This window comes from Equus asinus, chromosome 5 (assembly GCF_041296235.1).
Source record: "Equus asinus isolate D_3611 breed Donkey chromosome 5, EquAss-T2T_v2, whole genome shotgun sequence".
In the NCBI taxonomy this organism is placed as follows: domain Eukaryota; kingdom Metazoa; phylum Chordata; class Mammalia; order Perissodactyla; family Equidae; genus Equus; species Equus asinus.
Genome location: NC_091794.1, coordinates 12,079,699 through 12,101,931, shown reverse-complemented (window position 1 = coordinate 12,101,931; position 22,233 = coordinate 12,079,699). Strand labels below are relative to the sequence as shown.

Here is a 22,233-nt window from a genome sequence, read left to right as displayed (position 1 = left end):
CATTTAATGCTCGTCCAGGCTATGTACAGTCATGCACCACTTAGTGACAGGGGTACATTCTGAGACGTGAGTCGGTAGGCAATTTCATCATTGTACGAACATCATAGAGTCATAGAGCACTTACACAAACCTAGATGGTATAGCCTACTACACACCTAGGCTACAGGGTACTAAGCTTATGGGACCACCATTGTATATGCATCCTGTCATCGACCAAAACATCATTATAGAGCACATGACTGTAAATGCCTTTTTATATGCATTATTTTGTTTGATTTTTATAATGACACTGTGGGTTGTATTTTATTATCACCATTTTAGAGATAAGGAAATGTCACAACTGGAGAAGAGCTCCATTCTCCTGGCTCCAAATTCTTTACCAATTCAAATTCCATGCTCCCTTCCCTATACCACACTAACTCTTTATAATAGGTCTACATTTGTTATGTTATCTTATTTTCATGAAAAAGTAATTGCTGTCCTGGGGCCTTGCAATCACTTACATCGATATTAATATTAAAAATAGATCTCTGAATTGTATGCCCACACTAACACCAATGGAGTCCTCAAAAGCTATACTTTTGATTTCTGATTACACTGCAGATTCTATTTTGAAAAATGAAGTATACCAAGCCTGAGACTTACTCTATAAATCTGTCCGTTCATTCCCTAATTCATATCAAAGTGCTGCTTCCTTTTCATCAGTCTCATTCTCCTGGGAAGTACCAAGGGTCTCCTGGACCAATCAATAAGGCTGATCTTTTCAAATTAAATTATTCTTCTCTTAGTGAGTTCGGGTAAAAAATGATTTAAGCCAATGAAAAATGTGGATATGTCTATTTTCTTAGGGAATTATGGTAAATTGAGTTTCATCTACCTAAATTACTTATGTCAAGTGATGACTGTTTCCCAGTCTAGCATATTTTTTATTCCCCTTTCAAAGTGATATTCTTAGATATATGTTACCAGAAAGTAGATATAATTTAAATATTTATTTTGTTCCTTAAAAGGTATTAAGGAGGCTTGAACTTTTGCCAAGTTTTATGTGGCATTCCCATAAACTGTTAACTCTGATATTTGGTATCTACAGTACGAACTCTGATATTTGGTATCTACAGTACGAACTCTGATATTTGGTATCTACAGTACGAACTCTGATATTTGGTATCTACAGTACGAACTCTGATATTTGGTATCTACAGTACGAACTCTGATATTTGGTATCTACAGTACGAACTCTGATATTTGGTATCTACAGTACGAACTCTGATATTTGGTATCTACAGTACGAACTCTGATATTTGGTATCTACAGTACGAACTCTGATATTTGGTATCTACAGTACGAACTCTGATATTTGGTATCTACAGTACGAACTCTGATATTTGGTATGGACAGATTTAATCTTTCATGGCTTTATCCCTTAGACTTACCTCTCTCTCCATTGGCCAGAGTTACTTGCATATAATTTCTCTCACAAGTTCTCTGGTGGCAAAAGTTTTGTGTAAGAACTGTGTGGAGTTCCCTCCATGTTATCTAACCTCTAGTAGGATTGCCCTTACTTTATTTCTTTCCTGAAAGGCACTATAGCTCTAATGGCTGGATCAGAACAAATTAAGAGCTGGGAATGACCCTATTAGACCAAAGTAGAGGTGTTTAAAAGGTATTAAAAGTGATTAAATACTCCATCCACTTGGCCACACAGGTTCCAATAAACTTCTAGAAATGAACCGGTAAGTATTATTTATGAGAATATATGACTGTACTTCATGGTCAGTTATTTTCCTGTATTTTTGTATCAAACAAGGAAAAGAAGACTGGATTTTAACTGTTTGAGTGGACTTACAGCTCCCTTAGCTACTTTACGCCAATGTCTCTAACAAGTTCAGAAGAGGACTAGAGGAGAACTTGGGCGTCATAGCATTGGTTTCCTTTCTTGATCATATTCTATTCATTTTTTTTATGAGTAACCTGGATAAAAAACAAGCATGTTTGAATTCCTAGTTGACTATGGGTTAGGAGGAATATCTTCTATCAAGCGTAACAGAAACAGGATGTGAAAGAGTTGAAGTCCAAAAGATAAACATAACATAGATAATGTAAAGACTTGTATTTAAATTTATAAAATCTATTGTGTTAGTATAGACTGGGCAGACTTGCATAAAACAGCATAGATGTTTTAATTGACTACAAGCTTAGTATAAGTGGATAGTGTGATAGGGTTGCTCAAAATGTTTATGGAACTTAGTACGCAGAACAAGATGGTGATAGTAACAATACACCATGTCCTACATACACCATGTCTGGAGGGCAGTGTTCAGATGGGGATGCTTTAGGAGAAAGACGGATTTGCTAGCTTACAGGAAAGTAACTGTCTGTTAGGAGGTATTGGTGGAATTGAGCATTATTCCATGGAGGAGAGAAGACTTAGGGCCTGAGTGAAAATGTAAAAGACTGTCATATGATAGTTGGAATGCCAGAGGGCAGGACTTGGATGGCTGGATAGAGGTAGAAGACAGAGCTAGCTCAGCATGAGAGTGTTAGGCTGTTTTGGCAAGGCAGAGACACACAGGTAGCCTTTTTTCCATTGGTGTTTAGTATAAGTGTATTCAGAGAAGTCAAGCAGCAGGACATCGCACAGTCCCCTACTGTCACCTTTGACTCAGTGTTTCCATGACTGGGATATTCTAGAGAATGGAAACAAACAGCCCAGTTTGTTCCTTAGGATACACCTGGGCTCTACTGAGCTTTCCTTCCTGGGCGTACTTCGTACTTGCTCCTCGAAGAGTGGGTTTTCCACCACCAAATTCAGAGCTTCCTTATTGGACATAGTTTGAGGACAACACATATCAGGGGGGTTTGATCGCTCACATAGCTTCCTTTGGTTGCATGGCGGTCTCTGGTCCAGTTAGCAGGTTTAATGTCCAGAATAGTAAATCCAGTGTGTCCAGCACAGCAAATTTAGGTTCTCCAGACACACATGGTACGAGGTATAGAAACTCAGAGAGGGCCATGAGTGTGGATGAGATTAATGAAGTTCACGCTCTTCAGCAGTGGAAAGCTCCCCCATCAAAGATGAGGAAAGTTTTGTACCTGGAAGAATCTGGATTGTAGAAGAAATTATTCCTCTGGGAAGAATTTCAGCTGGGTGATTTCTAAGATCTCTTTCAATTTAAATATTTTATAAGTCTATAATTCTTGGGATCTTAAATATTGTTTACCTATATAAAATAGACAAGTTGATATATAGCTATATTACTTGGTTGTAGACAACAGACATTACTGATTTTCTTTAGTTTTGAATTCTTTAGCTTTACTAGAGAATAACTCTCAGATTTATACAGGCATTAAATCTCTGCACATTAGGACTAAAGAAGGACATAAAATGGTCAAGTCTGAAAGCTCTTTAAGGGAGACAGAGCCAAAGTGTCTGTCTGAAGATCTCCAGTCTTCATTAACACTGCTTTACCATTAACCCATAACACTGACAGGAGCCCAAGTGACATGGAATTGGAGTCAGCCTGCTTTCATAGGAACAGCCTTATCCTTTGTAAGTTACTCACGGTACTAAGTTATGGTCTGCTGTTGAATACTCTGCAGCACTAAGCTTCTGAGACAGTCTTTTCATTTTTTAGGAATGTTCCCCACCCTGTCACATCTCACCCACCTGGACAGACTAATAATGTTTTAAAAGCATCTCTTGGGGCTGGCTCCGTGGCCGAGTGGTTAAGTTCGCACGCTCTGCTGCAGAGGCCCAGGGTTCAGATCCAGGGCGCGGACATGGCACTGCTCCTCAGGCCACGTTGAGGCGGCGTCCCACATCCCACAACTAGAAGGGCCTGCAACTAAGATATACAACTATGTGGGGCGGGTGGGGGTGAGGTTTGGGAAGATAAAGCAGAAAAAAAAAAAAGATTGGCAACAGTTGTTAGCTCAGGTGCCAATCTTTAAAAAAAAAAAAAGCATCTCTTTTGCAAACTGTGCATCTTATGTATCCTTTCACAAGTTTGGATGATCTTAAATTATTTAATCTTTCAATATAGGAAAGTAGTTGAAAGCAAAATTTGGATCAGCCAAACTGGCTCTGAGTTTTGATTTTGGCGTTTACTAGTTGTGAACCTTCCACAAAGCCTGACTCCTCCACTGTGCACTGCGAATGCCTCTGCACCTTAGAGTTGTTGTGGGGATTAAAATAAAAACGCTCAGCACAGTTCCCAACACGTTTGTGAACAAACAATAGTTATCGTTCTACAAATGAATAATAAGAAACAGGTAGAATGACCACCCCGTGTGAGGCAATCTTGTAGGCATTCAGGAGTCAGTGCAAGCAATGAGAAAAAATTCCTGCCCTATGGAGCTTGCATTCTAGCTGGGAGAAAGAAAATTAGTAAATAAATAAATAAAAATAATGGTTAAATCTAAGTACTATGAAGAGAAACAAACTAGGGCAAGAAATAGAGATTTATGGGGAGATTGGCTGACTATTAGATAGGAAACCACGGAAGAAAGTTAGTTTTAAATGAATAGCTTGAGCAGAGAGCTGAATAAACTGAGCGAGTGAATGTGTCGTCTATCCCTGCGTAACAGATCACCCCCAAATTTAGTGGCCTAATAAAGTAACCATTTATTATCCCTCAGTTTCTGTGGATCAGTAGTTTGCTAGTGGCTCTGTAGGGTGGTTTGTTTTGGGATTTCTCGTGAAGTCGCTGTGAGGTTTTGGCTGGGGCTGCTGATGGCTTGAAGGGAGCTAGAGGACATGCCTCCAAGGTGGCTGACCCTCATGGCTGGCAGGTTGGTTCTTCGTTACAAGGGCCACTGTACAGGGCTACCTGAGTATTTTCATGGCACAGGGACTGGCTTCTCCCAAAGTTTGCAATTCAAGAGAACAAAGTAGAAACTGCAATCCTTTAGGACCTAGCCTCAGAAGTCACATACCACCACTTCTGGATTCGTTTGGTCACACAGGCCAGCCTGGATTCAGTGTAGGAGGGCAGTACACAAAGGCATGAATATCAGGAGGCAGGAACCATTAGAGGACATCCTGGAGGGTGGGTCCCACAGTGAGTCACGGAAGAATTTTGTGGGCAGATGTTTCCAGGAAGAGAAGATCAGGTACAGGCAGGGGGAAAGGCTAGTATAGCTGAGCACAGTGCCTGGGAAGAGGTGAGGGAGGTAGGCGCAGATCCTATAGGGCCTTGAGCAGCCTGGCAAGAAGTGCTTGTATTGAGAATGTAAAGACTTTTGAGAGGAGTGACATTACTTGATTTATGTTTTTAAACGATGACTTTGGCTGCTGAGTGGAGAGTTGATTTTATGGGGGAAAGAGGGAGGAAGGGAGATTAGGGAGGATACCATTACTGTGTTCTGGGTGAGAAGTTTTAGTGGCTTGAGCTGGGGTGGGAGTGGTGGAAGAAATGAGAAGTGTTCAGATTACAGATGGATTGTAAAGAGAGAGCCAACAAGACTTGCTGATGCATTGGATGTGAGGTGGAGAGAAAATTGGGAGCCATGAATGCCTTTTGAGTTTTCTCCCTGAGCAAAAACTTGGGAATGATAGGAGAGGTCCAGATGTGGGGGTTAGGAGTAACGGTGAAGGAGTTCTCTCCGCTCGTGCTCGACCTACCAAGTTTGAGAGTCCATTTGACGTCCAGGTCTAGCTGTCAACATTATACTAGCCAGAAAATTCTTGATCGTGCCTCATTATGTGTTTTGATGAATAATTAAAGACTTTAACTATGTTCAGTATGACTAAGCCAGGTAAACTCTCATAATTAAAAAAAAAAATGGCTATGATTGTGAATACTACAATGTAGTTTTGATCCATAACCATGGGCTAGTTTTTTCTGTGTAAATAAAAATTCAGTTCCATAGTTTTATTTACTTGTAGTCTGTTTTTTCAATTTAAAATATTGTATTTTATGTAAGCCAAAATATTTTAGACAAATTTTCTAAGTGTAGATATTAAATGCTAATAAAAATTTAAATTTTTGCACGTGGTTCTGATCAAAATATTCACTTGAAAAGCTGCATTGTGCTATACTCTCCACTTCTGCAACATAAAACCTTAAAAATTACTCAATATTTTCTCATATTTTTATTTCTCTTGAGAAGGAGGAGTTCTAGTTTGCTCCTAAAGTAGTAAAAATAATAAAAATTCAAACAATACAGAGTTAGATATTGAAAAAAATCAAATAACTAAAAGCCCCCTTTACCACTTGTCATTCCCTCTGTGCTCTCGCAATCCGTAATCTCCCCAAAGGAGAACCTCCACTAGGAGTTTAATAAATGCCCTTCCAGATTGTCTTCTGCACATTGAGACACACGCACAGTGCACACACACAGACACACAGAGTTCGTTTTTAAAACATAAAATTGTATACAGCTTGCTCTTTTCACTTACAGATTATCTCTTGGAGGTCTTTGTCTGTCGTTGTTAAATCTATTGTATAATACTCTGGCTTATTTACCTATTTCTTTGTTAATGTATATTTTAGAATTTTGGGGGTTATTGTTACAATGCTAAACTTGATATGCTTGGGCGTCATTGGACATATGTATATTTATTCTCTTATGCAATTATTTCTGTAGAACAGATTATAGAAGTAAATTTCTGGGTTAAAAGATAAGTACAGTATTAATTTTGATGGATGTTTGTTAATTTACCCTCCAAGAAGTAGACACCACTTTATTTGTACGTTGACAGTGTGTAAGCCTGGGCCTTTGTCTTGTTCCAAATCCACACTTGTTAGTAATGGTATTTTCTTATTTCACTTTTGCCATTCTAAGGAGCAAACTGGTATATTGTTTCAGTTTTCATTTCTCTCAATACTTTTCATTGACTTTATGTGTTTTAAGCTCTTTTAGAAAGCAAATATTCAATAAGTTGTTTTATGTAGAAAGTGGACAGAAGCAAAATATTTGAGTACAATTTCACTGATGGAAAAGAGTAGGAGGTAGAAGATAAACTGTATGGGGAAGAGTGGAGGCCTAACATGTGGCAGGTGAGGCGGAGTTTACAGAGAAGGCAGAAACAGTGTGGAGGTCGAGGCTGCAGCACAGGATTTGGGCAGAGGTAAGGGAAATGCAAAGTGTGGGAGATGAGTTTGGAAAAAATTTTAACTGCTGAGGAACTGGAGGCCCAGTCCTCGAGGGGACACTGTTCCCTTGCCCTCAGCTGCAAGGACTGAGGAACAGACAGCGCTGGATGAATTCTCTTCCTTGTCCTCCAGTGGCTGCATTACTCTGGCTCTTAAAGATATTTTTACCTTCGAGAGTCCACTAATAGGAAAAGATAGATGTGTCAGGCTGGGAGAGGCTCCCGGTTATGGATGGAGATTTGACTGAAAATTCTTTCCTTTGTGAGAAGGGGCACCTTCATTACACTGGATTTGTAAAGGTACATATGTTTCTTAGTTAGCTTTCTTTAATCGTGAGCAATTGTAAAATTTAAATTGTCACCTGGTAGGCAGATCATCTGGGACCAGGTTATCTCAATGACACAAACTATGGAGAGAGCACATTTTTTTGGTCTTTGTTGTCTCAAATTAAGCACTAATGCAAAGCTGACACCTCTTGTGCCCTTTACTTTCTATAGCTGTGAACACATAGGCTGTAAAAATGCTCGGATAGTTTAACTCTTACCCTCTTTGAAGGGTTACCTCATTGTTCCAACAGTTTCTCCTTGATTTCATTGGGATTTTTAAAAAAATATGTTTAACATATCTAATGTGTTTAAGATATCTAATTTGTTGTTATTATTAGATAATAACACATATCGAGTACTTACTGTGAACCAGCATTATTCTATGTTCTTTAGCTCTATTGACACCTTTAATGCTCCTAACAGCCCTATGAGATACATGCCATTGTTATCATCCCCATTTACACATAAGGAAATGGAATCGCAGAAAATGAAGTAACTTTCCCAGTCCTCTTCTTCTAGTAAGGGGAAAACCAAGGCCTTTGATCCCGGCAGATGGACTCCAGGCAGACCGACTTAACACTTAATCGTGAAGGTGTTCTGTCTAGTCTATCTGTATTGCCTCTGTTGAGATAATGGAAGAGAGTCTTAAACAAACTATAAACAGCCTCCAGCTAACAAACAGTTAAATTACATGCGACCTGTTTGTATAGTGAAGAATTTGCATGCCTGCTCATATTGTTTAAAAGTCAGAACATATAAAGGCAATTCTAGATCATGCTGTCATTCAAAAGCCATAGCGAGTAGCACAGAATCCAGGGGTCAGCAAACCTTTTCTGTAAAGGGCCTAATAGTAAATATCTGGGCACATCCAGTCTCTTTCACATATTCTTAGTTTTCCTTTATTATTATTATTTTAATGTATAATCTTATATTTACTATTTGTATTATTATTATTATTATTATTTTTACTATCTTTTAAAACTGAAAAACCAAAAACAAGCCGCTGGCCCAATTTGGCCCGTGGGATCCTTGGCGTAGACTCCGTGGGGCATGTAGATTTAGACTCTCCCCTCTACCTGAGCAAATGCCGCTTTTTGAGTCTTAAGGCATTTTGGCTTCAGGAGATGTTCTACAGGTCTCCACCTACCTCTCACTGAAAATTCGATGCCTTCCCAAACATTGAGGATATCAGACGCGGTGAGCTCCTGAGTCTGTCTATGGGTGTATGAGGCAAACGCTGTAGAATGAGGTGTCTGGAGCTTTGAGCATTTTCAAACGAAATAATGTTCTCGAATTTTTCTCTCCATGATGATTTAAACCAACAAATAAAATCCTGGGTTCCAGGAGTCCTCTCTAACAGATACACACTGTTTCAGCTGCATTTAGAGAACTTCTGTTCTACAGAGCTTTTCTCATCCATATTTTGCTTTATAAACTTTGAAATTTACTGAGTTACACACACACACATATATCTTTTTTCTATTTCCTTGATTATTCTAGAGCGTCTTTGCTCTCACTAAAACAGAGGACCTTGAAAACAGGCTTCTTCATCAGTAAAGTAGAAAATGTGCTTTGGGAGTTTAAAATGCTGTGTTAACGTGTAGTTTCTGAGCGTTTCAGTCAGGGATAATTGGGGACTGGAAGAAGCGGTTTATCTGTTGTCAGTGATGATCTGGGTGAGAGGGCTGTGTGTATTAACCAGAAACTTTGGTAATGGAGCAGTTGCATAGAAAATTTTCTTTTTCAGAAATTAGCTATTTTATATGTGTAAGTGAACATTTGTGTGGGCAGAGATTTTCTTCTCTCTCTCCTGAAGTTTCCTGACAAAAGCAAAATTGCTAAGTATTAAAAGGCAAGGAATTTCTTCTTAGGTGTAAAGTTTGCTGATTTACCAGGTGGATACAACTTACTTGATGAATCTTTCTTAATAATTACATGTCTCTGGAGTATATAGTCTTTCTAAAGAATATTCTCATATTATGTACTTTAAAATGGTAATCTGACTTGATTATGTTCTTTTATTTCTTTTCTTCCCAGAAAGTATCTGTATGTCACATCTTCTTTCAAAGGAGCATTTAAAAATGAAGTTAAAAAGGCAGAAGAAGCAGTAAAGATTGGTGTGTAATGACCTGTGGCCTACATCGTTATTGTTCATTCATTCAGTAGACATTAATTGAGCACTTGTTCTGAGATATACACTGCTCTAGGCATTGTAGGAATGACCACAATTAATCAAATGCAATTCCTGCCTCTAAGGAATTTCACAACACATATTTTCCATCTCTGGTTTTGTTTAATTAAGGTGTTATTTATTATTATAAGTATGACCCAAGTTCCAAGTACACGCTTGGAATTAGATTGATATATATTAGAAACTCTGGTTGTCATGATGCTGTTAGATCACTTTAGAGACTAGCATGGCATTCACTTTAAGAAGGAATGTTCTCCATGTTCACTCCTCCCACAGCAGGAACAAAGCCGTCCTTTCCCAGTGATCCAGGAGTGAGGAGTAGCTCTACATCCGTAGTTCATGGATTCTAGAGAGTTTTCAGTCAGCCGAACATTCCATTATGACTTGTGAACTTGTCTGTGTATATTTATAAATTGCCATGCCTAAGAGGAAGCCCAGTGTGGCTACACAGACTTGGAATGCAAGAACTTTGGAAGAAATATAGCATTTTCTGAGATTATTGTCTGTAAGCCGTTCTCACTGGTCCTGGCTGTAGAGATATAGAATGCTCTCTTAAAATTGCTTGAAAGAATCTCACTGTGTTATAATTATCTTGCTCCTGCTTCTAGCTGAGCTCATACTGAAAGAAGCACAAATTGAAGCAAAGCAGCCTGACAGAACTCCTTTGTCTTCTCCCGCCAAGGTATGGCGCACAGAGTAGTCTTCTTAAATGGTAAACAGTGTCATTTCCTCTCCCCTGTACACAGTTGTCTCATATCATTTACTTCCTAAACTTTTAGACACAGACAAGCTCAGAAGATTAAGTTGATTTTGGCACAGGTAAACACAATACATGAGTGCAGAGGAAGGAGAAGGAAATTCAGCAAGTAGGGGAAGGCTGAGGCGGAGAGCAGAGATGAATAGAACGTGGAGTGAATTTGGAACAGTGGGGAAGAGCATCACAACTCATTTCTTTAAAATGGAAAGAAAAATAATATGAGAAAAGGAGGAAATAATGAAAATCTAGCAGGAAAAACTAGCCCGTCAAGCCTCCTTGAAAATATCCTTTCAAATGATAGCTCCCCGTGGACTCAAATAAATGGGGAGAGCAAGGAGAAGACTAATAAGCAATCCTTCTTTCTAGTGCTAAGAATTATGTACTATAATTATGAATATTAATAACAATGCTTCCAGCTTACAAAGCTCTTTTTTTATGAGTTGCTCCACACAGTTCGTAAACATTCTCTGTAATCCTTGCAGTATGCCCATGAGTAAGATAGGTTATAAAGAACTATTATTATTAATTATAATGCATGGCAACCACGGGAAAAAAATGTTGCTGTGGGACATGTATGGTAAGTTTGCTAACTTTTACCACAAGTATGGTACAAAGCTTTCTGCCACAGTGAATCGTTAAGCAACACGTTTATTTGTTTGCATACAAAGGGATAAGTAAGTATATGGAGAAATAAATGCTTCACTTCACTTTTCCTGTATCCTCTTCTACAGACTCAGTAAATGAATCTTTTTGGTGATTAGCCCTTAAACTTTCGAGGACCGGGGCCATGTCTGATAAAGAGCTCTCATATCTGACGTCATGAATAGGGGATGAAATCCAAGAGTAGTGCGTGGTAATGTCCCAAAGCTATCTCTAGCTTTCCCCAAAGTCTCTTACTTTTCTCTTTCTGCTTATTTTTTAAGTTAAATGTAGACCTATCTTATGTTATCGATTTTTAAAGAAAAGTTTAAGCTTTTTAAATTTTGCCTCTAAGAAATCAACTTCCTTGGTTTTCTGTATTTGATAGGAAGAGAAGCAGACTCTTTCTAATGGGTCAGGACCTTGCTTTCTTCTTTCTTTGGCCAGTTTTACCTCTCTCCGCCTCTTTGCTCTGTGCTCTGAGCACCTTGACAAGGAGGGCGGGGAAGTCTTTGACGGGCCTGCTTTGTTGCTCTGATGCACACTGGTTTCTTTAACTCAGAGAAAAGAGCAAAGCAGAATGACCTCAGCTTTTGACCTCTTAAATTCCTCTAGGCAATCGAGTGGTTGAATGTGAAGTGAAATACTTACCAACCATTTACCATTTTCTTTTACTTTAAAATCAGTGAAAATAATGTTTAGTCCCAGTGGTATACCCATCAAATGAGATGCCCAGCCTTCACATCAGGTGGATGGAGCACATTAAAAGTCTCTTCTTATTTGTGAAATAATAATAATGCATTATTATTTTTCTGCCTGGTTAGAGGGAATATACTACAGATAGAATAGTGAATGAGTACATCAAATTGAAAAAGATAAGGAAGACAGGTGGGCAGTGGCATTGAGGCCCTCTGAAAGGGAGAAAGCCTAGGGACAAGATATCTATAAAGGGAAAGTTTGGGGAGTATTAGTTAGGAGTATCTGGAACTTGATATAAACAAGACATTTTTTTTAGCTACTGACAAAATTTTTTAATTACAGATTTTTTTCCTGAAAGAAGTCTTAGTGATTGATCACATGATTCAGGATTTTCTGTTGTCACGGACAAAAGCCAGCATCTAGGTACACTGAACGACTTTCCCAAACTTTCACATAGTTTGTGCGAAAGCTATCGTGACGTTACAGGGAGCAGTGGCTCCTTCTCTAAAAGGCAGAGGACGTTGGAATATGTGCAAAAACAGAACCAGGGGCTGGGATTTGATTTGTCTGCTTAGCTACTGGAACTTAATCGTTTATCAGGTATTTATTGAGTATCTATCTGGTGGAATTGCCTCAGGCAACGTGAACCCTCACTGCTACCCTTGTGAAACATTTGGACAATGGATGATAAATACCAGCTCAGCTTTTGTTAATTTAACGGCATTATGTTCTCTCCTATCAAATGTACTTCTCCAGGGAACAGATGTGTTACAGAAAGCTTTGGAAGATGTAGAGGCAAAGCATAAGGTTCTTAAAGAGAAACAGAGGTAAGATTTTCTGTGTGCCAGAATGCTCTGCGCTATGTTAAACAAGTTTTGATTTCTGAGTAGGCAGATTTGGTGGTTATTGTGACAGTTTCTCTTTCTCAGCCTGTGACGTCTTATGATATTAAGCATAATATGGTCAAAATCCCCCAATGGACATAATCAATGTAAAGTATTTATAGATATATATTTGCATGTACACATAAGTTCAACTAATGTTAAAACTTCTGAACACAGAGTAACAAATTACTTCAGTGTCTGATTGGATGAAGAAGTGAACTGCCCAGGGATTCAGCTGACAATTTCACTTTCCTTGTTTCCTTTGCCATTTAAACTCTGGAGTGTTGGTCCCAGTTTCTTCCCTCTTCTAGTACTGCTTAAAATTTGAGATAGAAAATGTTTCAAGTAAATGTATCACTTATACATGGTTAGAATAAAAATAGCAAGCCTATATTGCAAAACTGTTATTTACGTTTGTAAGGGTAACTTGCTCTACAGCTCAGATGTTAAACAAGTTAAACTGAAAATAACTGCTGTTGTCCAAGTGAGGTCAGACTTTGAGAACTGTGACAACTTTGAGAAACAAGTTTCCTGGGAAGTATTACTAGTCTTCAGCGTTATTTTTTGTGAACCATGAAGTGCTATATAACCATAACTTTCCTCAAAACTTAAATTTGAAATGTTAATTATTCACTTATAAAAATGTTAAGTAAATGTCATAGAAATCTTCACTGAAAAGCAAAAGCTTCTTCAGAAAGAAAAAGCTGGTAGTCACAATGATATGCATGAAAGGTGACCAACCTGTATGTTATTAATAATAATACCAGTTGGTGTGAACTTGTTTTTCTAGAAAAATGCTTTTTTTTTTTTTTTTTGTAATCTGAAGACAGTCAGTATGCCACTTAATATCGCAGGGTGATTATGTTGTATCCTGTTAACACCCTCTTTTGGAGTCCCTTTAATAGTCAGTCTTCTTTTTTGTTGAAAAGTGGGGATCTAATTATTGAGTAGACGTTTTTAATGTTTGATTCATATATATTTAACCCTACATGTACATTCGTTTAAAAATATGTGTTAACCAACGTCAGTACCTTCCTTAGAAAGTCTGATGTACTCTGTGTATCCCATCCACGTTGAAGGACTGAGAGAACTTTCTCATTGTCCTTTAATGATGGGTATATTTAATCAGTGCAGTAAGAGCATTATGTCAGTTGTAATAGCACATGGTCATGAATTTGAAAAGAGAAAGCTGTTTCTGTGGAATGGGGGAACTACAAGATGGTGGAGTGGAAGAATCACGTTTGATACCATTCTTGGTTGGGAAAGGAAAATAACATTTGCTAAGCACCTAATCTGGTCCCAGTTTACATTTAACATTATCTCTGTTAGTCCTCATAGCATCCCAAGTGGCTAGGGGGGTATAATTCCAGATGAGAGAGAAAGTTGAATTGACTCATCCGTAGTCACATGGTTATTTCAAAGATGGGCTCATAGTTGAAGCCAGGTCCATCTTTCTGGTTCTTACATCCAGGTGCTTTTCATAGCTCCAAGCAGCCTCCTGTTACTGTGTTTTTTTCTGTCATATTCTGCTATTTTTACACTTTTAATAGCAAAGTCACATAAAACATAGTGTAATAGCACAGAGTCAGAAAAACAGGAGCTCGTTATCTGTTTTCCTTGTAAACTTGCTGTATTGACTTTGATTTATGTATGATTTTGGAAAAAGAGAGCTAAAAGGGAAAAAGGGAGCTAAAGAATATTTTTTGGTACATTCTGATCTATGTAAGACATTAGGAGGCTTGAGAACATGCTGAAAGATAGAAATCACATCCAGTGTCAGAAATACCTAAATTTTAAAATAGTCAAATCATCATTTTTCAAAAACCCTGCAGTATACATATTGGACCAGTTAACATTTTGTAACTCTTTTGGTCTTTTCTAGTTCTTTTACACTTGTTTTATATCAAGCAATGCTTGTATTTGACTGGTAGAGTCATTGGCCATTGCGTTCATGCAAAAATACTTTGCTATATGGAAATACTAGGCGTACCCGCTAGGTTTTGCAAAATACCTGGATATTTTATGTATAGTTCTTTTGATGTTTACCTTCTGAGTTTAACTATTATCAGTTTGTAAACTGTATATTTTTATTTCATAAAAACTTTCTTTAACTTTTCTAAATATAATGCTAGAGAATTAAAAAAAGCGAGGACACTCTCCCTGTTCTTTGGAGTGAACATAGAAAACCGAAGCCAAGCTGGGGTCTTCATCTACAGTAATAACCGCCTGATCAAAATGCATGAGAAAGTGGGCCCACAGCTGAAACTGAAGTCCTTGTAAGTATGCTCCTGTTTTCAGAAGCACAGACAGGACGCAGGGGTCGCAGTAAGATTCTGTCTCTGGAGCTCGATGAGTGATTAATCCTGATGGGAGCAGGTGTCATATCCTCCGTTCACCCTTCCCATCAATGTGCAGGCGTTCATCTGCCTAATTGATCATATCGGTGGAGCTGCATGCCTGTGCTAAGGAAAAGGCACACTTCGTGAAATTTGCTCAATGCATTTCCTGAGAATGATGTTTCACCATTCTTTGTGCCATCTGCTTGGGTTGTTTTTATATTTTACCAATTTAAAAATAATACAAGCATAATAAAGAAATTTTAGAAAAGAAAAATCTGTAGTCTTGTCAAGCAACCCTGTTAACATTTTGTGCAGCCCCTGCACGTGTGAGTTCTTGCCAGTTACCTGCATAAGTGTTTGTTATTAACACTCTCCAGCCTATTTGGATTCCAGACTAGTACATTCTGGTGCTTTCCCAATGGTCTGAAACTCTACAAGCTGCCTTCACGAATTGTGTTGAGTCCTGATGAGAGACCCCAGAAAAGCAGGGTCGGAAGGGATAATAACCATGCCCAGTAGGGTGGTTCAGGGGAACGTTGTTCATCTTGCTTCCTCACTCCCAAGGAATTAGCAATTCATTCGCTTGTTCATTCAAGAAGCACTTACATTGCAGTATCGTGCACCGGGCACTGTGCTAAGCTCTGCAGACAAGATAGTGAAGACCTACTGCCCTTTGCTGAGGAATGTATAGTCCAGTCAAAGGGACGAGTATATAAATACGCATACTTTATAATGTGTGGAAACAGCAAAAATGATCTTTTAAACATAAATCAGTTTACTCTCTTGCTTAAAACCCCAGTGCATGTAGAATAGCACCTGATCACTGGTTACCATGGTCTTCCAGTGATCTGGCCTCTGCCAGGCTCTGTGAGTGCCCAGCCTATACCCACCCTCTCACTGGGTTCCCCTCACAACAGCGGGCTTCCTGTTTCTGCCTCAGGGCCTGGACACTTGCCATTCCCTCTGCCTTGAAGCTTCTGTCCTCAGATCTTCTTACTGCTGGTCTAGCATGTCACTCAGGCACCAGTGCTAAAGTCCCCTCCACAGGAAGGTCTTCCTGGATTAATTAAAATTAGCCCTTGCCATCACCCCCCTCCACCTTAGCTCTTTACGTATTATAGCACCTGCTTTATTTTCCTCATACCACTTATCACCAGCTGAAATGATCTTGTTACACTTAATGCCTGTCACCCTTCAATAGAAGAGGAACCTCATAAACAAGGACCTTGTCTTTCCTGTTCATTACTGTATTCCTAGTTCTTGGAATAGGGCCAGATCCTGAGCATGAAGGAATGAATGAATGAATATACATTAGAGGCAAGCATCATGCACAAAAAGAGCATTTAGGAGGGGCAGTAAACCAAACTGGGGGAAGTTAAGTCAGGCTTCCTGGAAGAAATGATGTCCAAACTTAGACTTCCCGAATGAATGGTGAGGGGAGGTCAGGGTAAAAGGGGAAAGTGGCGAGAAACATGAGGGGCAGCAGCTCCACCCTGGGAAGGCTTGATTCGTGTGCCATGCTGGGGGCAGTGGGGAGCATCGGAAGAGCTAGACTCCAGATGCTCTTTCCTGTTTCCAGAAACAGGGCGTGTCACTGAGCAGAATGTCCCAGTTACATATGTCATGAGCTGCTAAAAATGTGAAAAGAAAATCGAGTTTATCCATCAGGCTAACAGGCAGATAATCAAGATTATCCCACTTTCTGGGATAGTCCATCCCTTACGTTCCCTTAGTAGAAGTCACTGAGCACCCCGTGGACCTCTGCAAAGAGGAGGAGAGATCCAACCAGAGAGGTGAGATGAGGACGAAGAAAGGGACTCTCTGGCCAGTATCCAGAGGAACATGTCAGTTTATTGCAGCAAGGCACCGTTGGTGACGTTTAAGGCTAAAAGGCCTTCTCTTCCCACCCAGCCTGACTCCCCGTGTATAAGTTTGGAAAAGGAGTCAAATTAATTCAGTAGTGATATATTAAGAGATTTTGTATTATGGGACCAAATGCACCTGGGATTACCATAGATTTATGTAACAAAACAATTAAAAGTTAACTTGTTAACGTTTACACCGTCCAGCCCAAGTGAATGAATTTATTTTTTTAAAAATTGATTTCAGAAGATCAGGGTATATTTGCTTTTTCTTTTTTCTTAGCTAAATTTCACAAAATTTATGTGTGTATTTACACCCCCAGACTTGGTGCAGGTGTGGTTGGAATTGTTAATATACCCTTGGAAATCATGGAACCATCTCATAATAAGCAGGAATTTCTCAACGTTCAGGAGTATAATCATCTGCTAAAAGTCATGGGACAGTACTTGGTCCAGTACTGTAAGGACACCGGGATCAGTGAGTATTCAATAGTCATAGTAAGAGATACTTAACGGGGGATCAATTTGTGTGATTTGCTGGAATGATTGCATTGATTCAGGTAACCAGTAACCCAGAGCCCTGAAACAGCTCCTGCGTTAAGAAAGAAAGGAAAATGAGAAGGGGGCCAGTCACAGAATCTTTCCCAGAATAGTATGTGAAAAATAAAGCAGCAGATTAAAAATTGTAAGGGGAGGGCAATTGGAGAGCAGGATGAAGCGGCAGCTGATCCTGGAAGAAGGAGGCAGAAGTTTGCTTGAAATAAGCCAGGAAACCTCCAAGGACACTCGAAGATGCTACTGTGTGGAAGCGCATAGTCCCCCCTAGACCTGAGTAGCTCCCACGGCATTGTTATATCATGCCGTAGAATAATCATTGTTGATGTGTAAACCTTGTTTTGTATATCTAACAAGTCTTGAATATGTTAGTTCCAGAAAGATTTTGATTGAAAATAACTGAAAATAATGTGTTTGGAAACTTAAAGAGATAAACTTAGGTTATCTGTAAAATTTTACTTATTCAGATTACCTTACTCTCCAGAGATCCCTAATGATGAGGTGTTACGCTGTGCATTCATTACCTAGACTTCCTTTGACTTAAGAAGGCGTAGGCCCTCATTTATGGAAGGAAATAGGCTGCTGTGTGTTTGTTCAATGATTTGCATGAAGTATGTATAATTCATGCATATCAAAAATTATGTCTCTACCCTTGAGACAACTTAAAATCTTATTATTGCTCCACTTGAAGTTATAATTTTAGAATATTTTCTTTTCTTTTGTATCTACTCTGCATGGTCCTAAAATTGTCTCATACCAGTCAAAGTGACTCAGGAAAAACAAAAATAAAAGTGGGAATGAAGTGAGGGCACAGATTTTCCGCCAAAGCTGGATTTTCATGTCGTGGTCTAAAACCTACTCAGAGGGTGGTCTGTGGACCAGCAGCATCAGCACCACCTGAGAGCTTGTTAGAAATGCACAATCTCAGGCCTCATTTTATACTGGATTAAAATCTGCACGTCAGTAAGATCTCCAGGTGATGTGTGTGCACATTAAAGTTTGAGAAGTACCACTCTGAAGAGTGCATCCTTGTAATTTTTGCTTAGCATAAACATAGGTTTTTTACGCATAATTTTTTATCAGAGACATGTTTGAAGGTATCTTAAACATAGGAATGACTACATTGTTTGGAAGGGTTTGCCTAAAGGTGTAGAAACATAAGAATACACAGAGTGAGAGAGAAATCAACATCTGCTCCCTGGTCTTTAAACGTTAGCATGACGTGGTACAAAAGGAAAACGTTTAGCATGTGAAAGTTGTGTAACTTCCCCCATTCTCCTCAGATTTTCTCTGAAATCTCTACCTTGTGTTGTTCATCTTTAGAATAAGGGCTTAAGTCCTCAGAAAGAGGCATTGGATTTAAAGGTGTTAGGAATTATCTCATCCAGCCCACACTTACTCAGGAGAATCATACTCAGTCCAGTTTGTCGGGGGAGCTCTCCTGCCCCTTTGCCTGGCGTGTGGGTGCCCTTCCCGCCATTGTACTTTCAACTCCAAGGTGTCACCTGCCAGTCTTCCCCCAGTCTATGTAACTCCGTGTCGTATCTACCTAATTTTTTCAAAACTTTCTCAATGGATGTAATAAAATTCCAAACAAATAAGTTATATTTGTATTTTAATTATTACTGGTTAATAACATATTGTTTTCCTAATTCCATAATTGTCTATGAATTGATTTAGGGCTAGAAGATACTCTCACAAGGGGTGTTCCTCTAGAAGGAAGGCAGAGAGTGAAGGAGGGAGAGTGAGCATGTGTATTGCTTCACACATCTCACAACTTCATCCCCAGACTTCATTATCAAACTGAATCAAGTGATCGAGGTCAGAATTGGGAGTCTCAGGAGCTGTGCTGAGGAGATTGACTGGCAAGGTCTTTGCTTCTTCACTTGCACAGGAATAACCAAAGTAATGTAACGCTTGGCTAATACTCTGAAAGCCAGTATCACGGGGCACACAAATTTTAATGAAAAGTACTTGGGCAGATATTTTTGCCTTATAAATAAAAGATGCAATCTTTGTATTTGCTGTAAATCTGATCTGTTTCTATGGAAAATTGGGCCCTTATAAAAAATGAATCAGCAGAAAGGGAAATGGAGAGATAATGACTTTGTGTCATTTGTCAAATCTGCATTTACTTTTGGCACAGTTGGTGCTAAGAATCTCAGAAACATTTTTCTTGTCTCTGAGTCTGACCTCACCTCACTGTCTGCTACTGTGTTTTCTGAAGCTTTGTGCATCCTTACAGTAAAGCGGAAATATTAATCGTCAGCTTTTTGGAGTAGGGCGAGAAGGAGAAGGGAAAGAGAGAAACATCAACTGAGATTTGGGTTTGAACAGAAGTGATGATTGTAGAAATTTATTACTAAACTTCCAGAATGGATCAGAATATGGCTGGTGTGCTGAAACGAAATCTTTAATGTAATGAGCATAACCTTTCCCAGCAGAACTCAAATCACAGGGCCTCAGGCTAGCAAGGGTGCTGAAAATAATTTAATCCAGTCACCCCTCTGGTGCTTTAATCCCCTCTACCGCACCCACCCCCGCCCCAGGCAAGTGGACTGCCATGTTAACCCCAAGTGAGGGCCTCCCAGGGAGGAAAAATTGCTACTTCTTGAGGCAGCCTGTGAATCTCTGTACAACTCTATTAGAAAATATATTTTCATATTAATCAAATCTATTTCTCACATGTTCTTTCACTCATTCACCTGTGCTAGGCAGGCAGTGTTTTAGGACTAACAAATCAGATGTGATCCATCTTCTGTGGGAATTTACAGTCTAGCAGGGCTAACAAGTTTAACAATTAGAAGTAGGATTGGTGCCCAACGGAGAAGAATGAGGCTGCAGCAGCCAGTGATCAGGAGCTCAGAGTCTGGCTGCCGGAGACAGCCTCTCTGAAGAAGTGATATTTCCTGAAGGATGAGGAGGTGTTAGCCAGGCCAGTGTAATGCTTCCCCCTTGGGCTATGAAGGATTGGCCTAAGGGCTTTCCAAATGACAGCCCTGCTGATATTTGAAGACACGCTTTCTCTCTCCCTCCAGTCTCATTTTTCCCTAACATCCAAGTTCTTTTGCGCTTCTTCATTTGACATGTCATTAAATATATTCACCATTTTAACCTTATACTGTATAAAGTGTATCACCTAGAAACAAAAATGCCAGATCAAACTCAAATAGCCTTGAATCAAACGAGATAATCATCTCTTTAAGTTATTGTAATTCTGAGACAGCCTAATATATTGACTCTCAGTAAGCACATGATTGACCCTCAGGGTTTTTATTATCAATTAAAATTCTTAACAAAATTTTTAATCTGTATTCTTATTAAGGCTTACCTCTCCTATTTTTCCAGTAAATGTTTTTGGACCCTAGTATAGAATCATACTTACATTCCTATTAAATTTTATCACCTTATTAGGCCCATTCTTTCAGGTCGTCAGAACCTTTTGGGGAACCTAATGTTGACTTCCAATTAATGCACTGTTTTTCCAGAGATGTTATGTTTGGCCAATATTTTCTCTAAGATTTTGTGTAAATCCTGTTGACCAGGCCAGGGAAATCAAGCACATGGCCCTCCACTGATGACCTCCAGTGAGGTAGGTCGACACTGGGTGAGGACAGTTAATCACAAATCTTCCTAATTACGCCATCACTTAACTCCTGTCTACTTCTCAGTTTGTATATAATTTTGAAAGTGAGGGATAATATTTGTTAGATTAGTAATTCCTTTAAAAATATAGACACTGCTTTATGTCTTAGGCAGCTTGGGATGCTGTCACAAAATACCATGAACTTGGCAGTTTGTGAACGACATAAATGTATTTCTTACAGTTCTGGAGGCTGGAAGTCCAAGGTTAGGGTGCCACTGTGGTCAGGTTCTGGTGAGCCCCCTCTTCTGGTTTGCAGACCTACAGATGGTGACATCCTCTTGTTTCTTCATATGGTGTGAAGAGAGTGAGCTAGCTTTCTGTCTCTTCTTACCAGGGCACTAATCCCATTCATGAGGGCTCCACTTTCATGGCCTAATTACCTCCCGAAGGCACCACCTCCTAACAACATCACACCGGGAATTAGGTTTCAACATAAGAATTTGGGGAGGACACAGATGTTCAGTTCATAACACTCTAGTAGCTGGATATAGCTAGCTGCTCACAACAAAATACTATTTTCCTTTTGATGCACTTTAGTGTCTAAGATCTCAGGAAGGCACTACAAGAAAAATGAAATACTTCATTTCTCTTAGGGATACACACTGAGTGAGGAGGCCTATGTAAATATTAAAAGGTAAGACTCTGAGACAAGTTTATGTGAAGATGTAGGCCAAGAAGCAATTCATGTCTTTTTTAATTTAGTTTTTGACGTTACGGATTTTATGTATTTTATTGTGAAAATATTGTATTTTCAACATTATATCTCATGTTTTATTTTTAAATTTTTTATTATGGTGTTATGGGCTAAATTATATCTCCCCATAAGTCATGTGTTCTAGTCCTAACCCCCAGGACCTCAGAATGTGATGGTATTTGGAGACAGGGCCTTTAAAGAATTGAGGCCATTAGGGTGAGCTTAATCCAGTCTTACTCATATGCTTATACGATGAAATTTGGGCACACAAAGAGACACCAGGGGTGGGTGTGCACAGAGAAAAGAACATGTGAGGACACAGCAAGAAGGTGACCATCTGCAAGGCAAGGAGAGAGGCCTCACAAGAAACCGAACCTGCCAACACCTTGATCTTGGACTTCCAGACTTCAGAACCGTGAGAAAATACATATCTGTCGTTTAAGCCCCCCAGAGTGTGATATTTTGTTATGCAGCCCTGGCAAACATATATAGATGGGAAATTGTAAATCAGGCACAATTAAAGAGAACATTGTAATGAAACCTA

At 39.2% G+C, this 22,233-nt stretch overlaps 1 protein-coding gene across 1 annotated transcript in view; it reads left to right on the top strand.

The window, feature by feature from the left end:
- MORC1 (MORC family CW-type zinc finger 1) overlaps positions 1 to 22,233 on the top strand; it is a 157,160-nt gene that overhangs the window by 41,704 nt on the left and 93,223 nt on the right. The window contains exons 8-12 of the mRNA XM_070508528.1: positions 9,461 to 9,540; positions 10,223 to 10,296; positions 12,466 to 12,536; positions 14,726 to 14,869; positions 17,118 to 17,272. Coding sequence (XP_070364629.1) covers positions 9,461 to 9,540; positions 10,223 to 10,296; positions 12,466 to 12,536; positions 14,726 to 14,869; positions 17,118 to 17,272 — 524 coding nt within the window. The remainder of the gene's footprint in view (positions 1 to 9,460; positions 9,541 to 10,222; positions 10,297 to 12,465; positions 12,537 to 14,725; positions 14,870 to 17,117; positions 17,273 to 22,233) is intronic.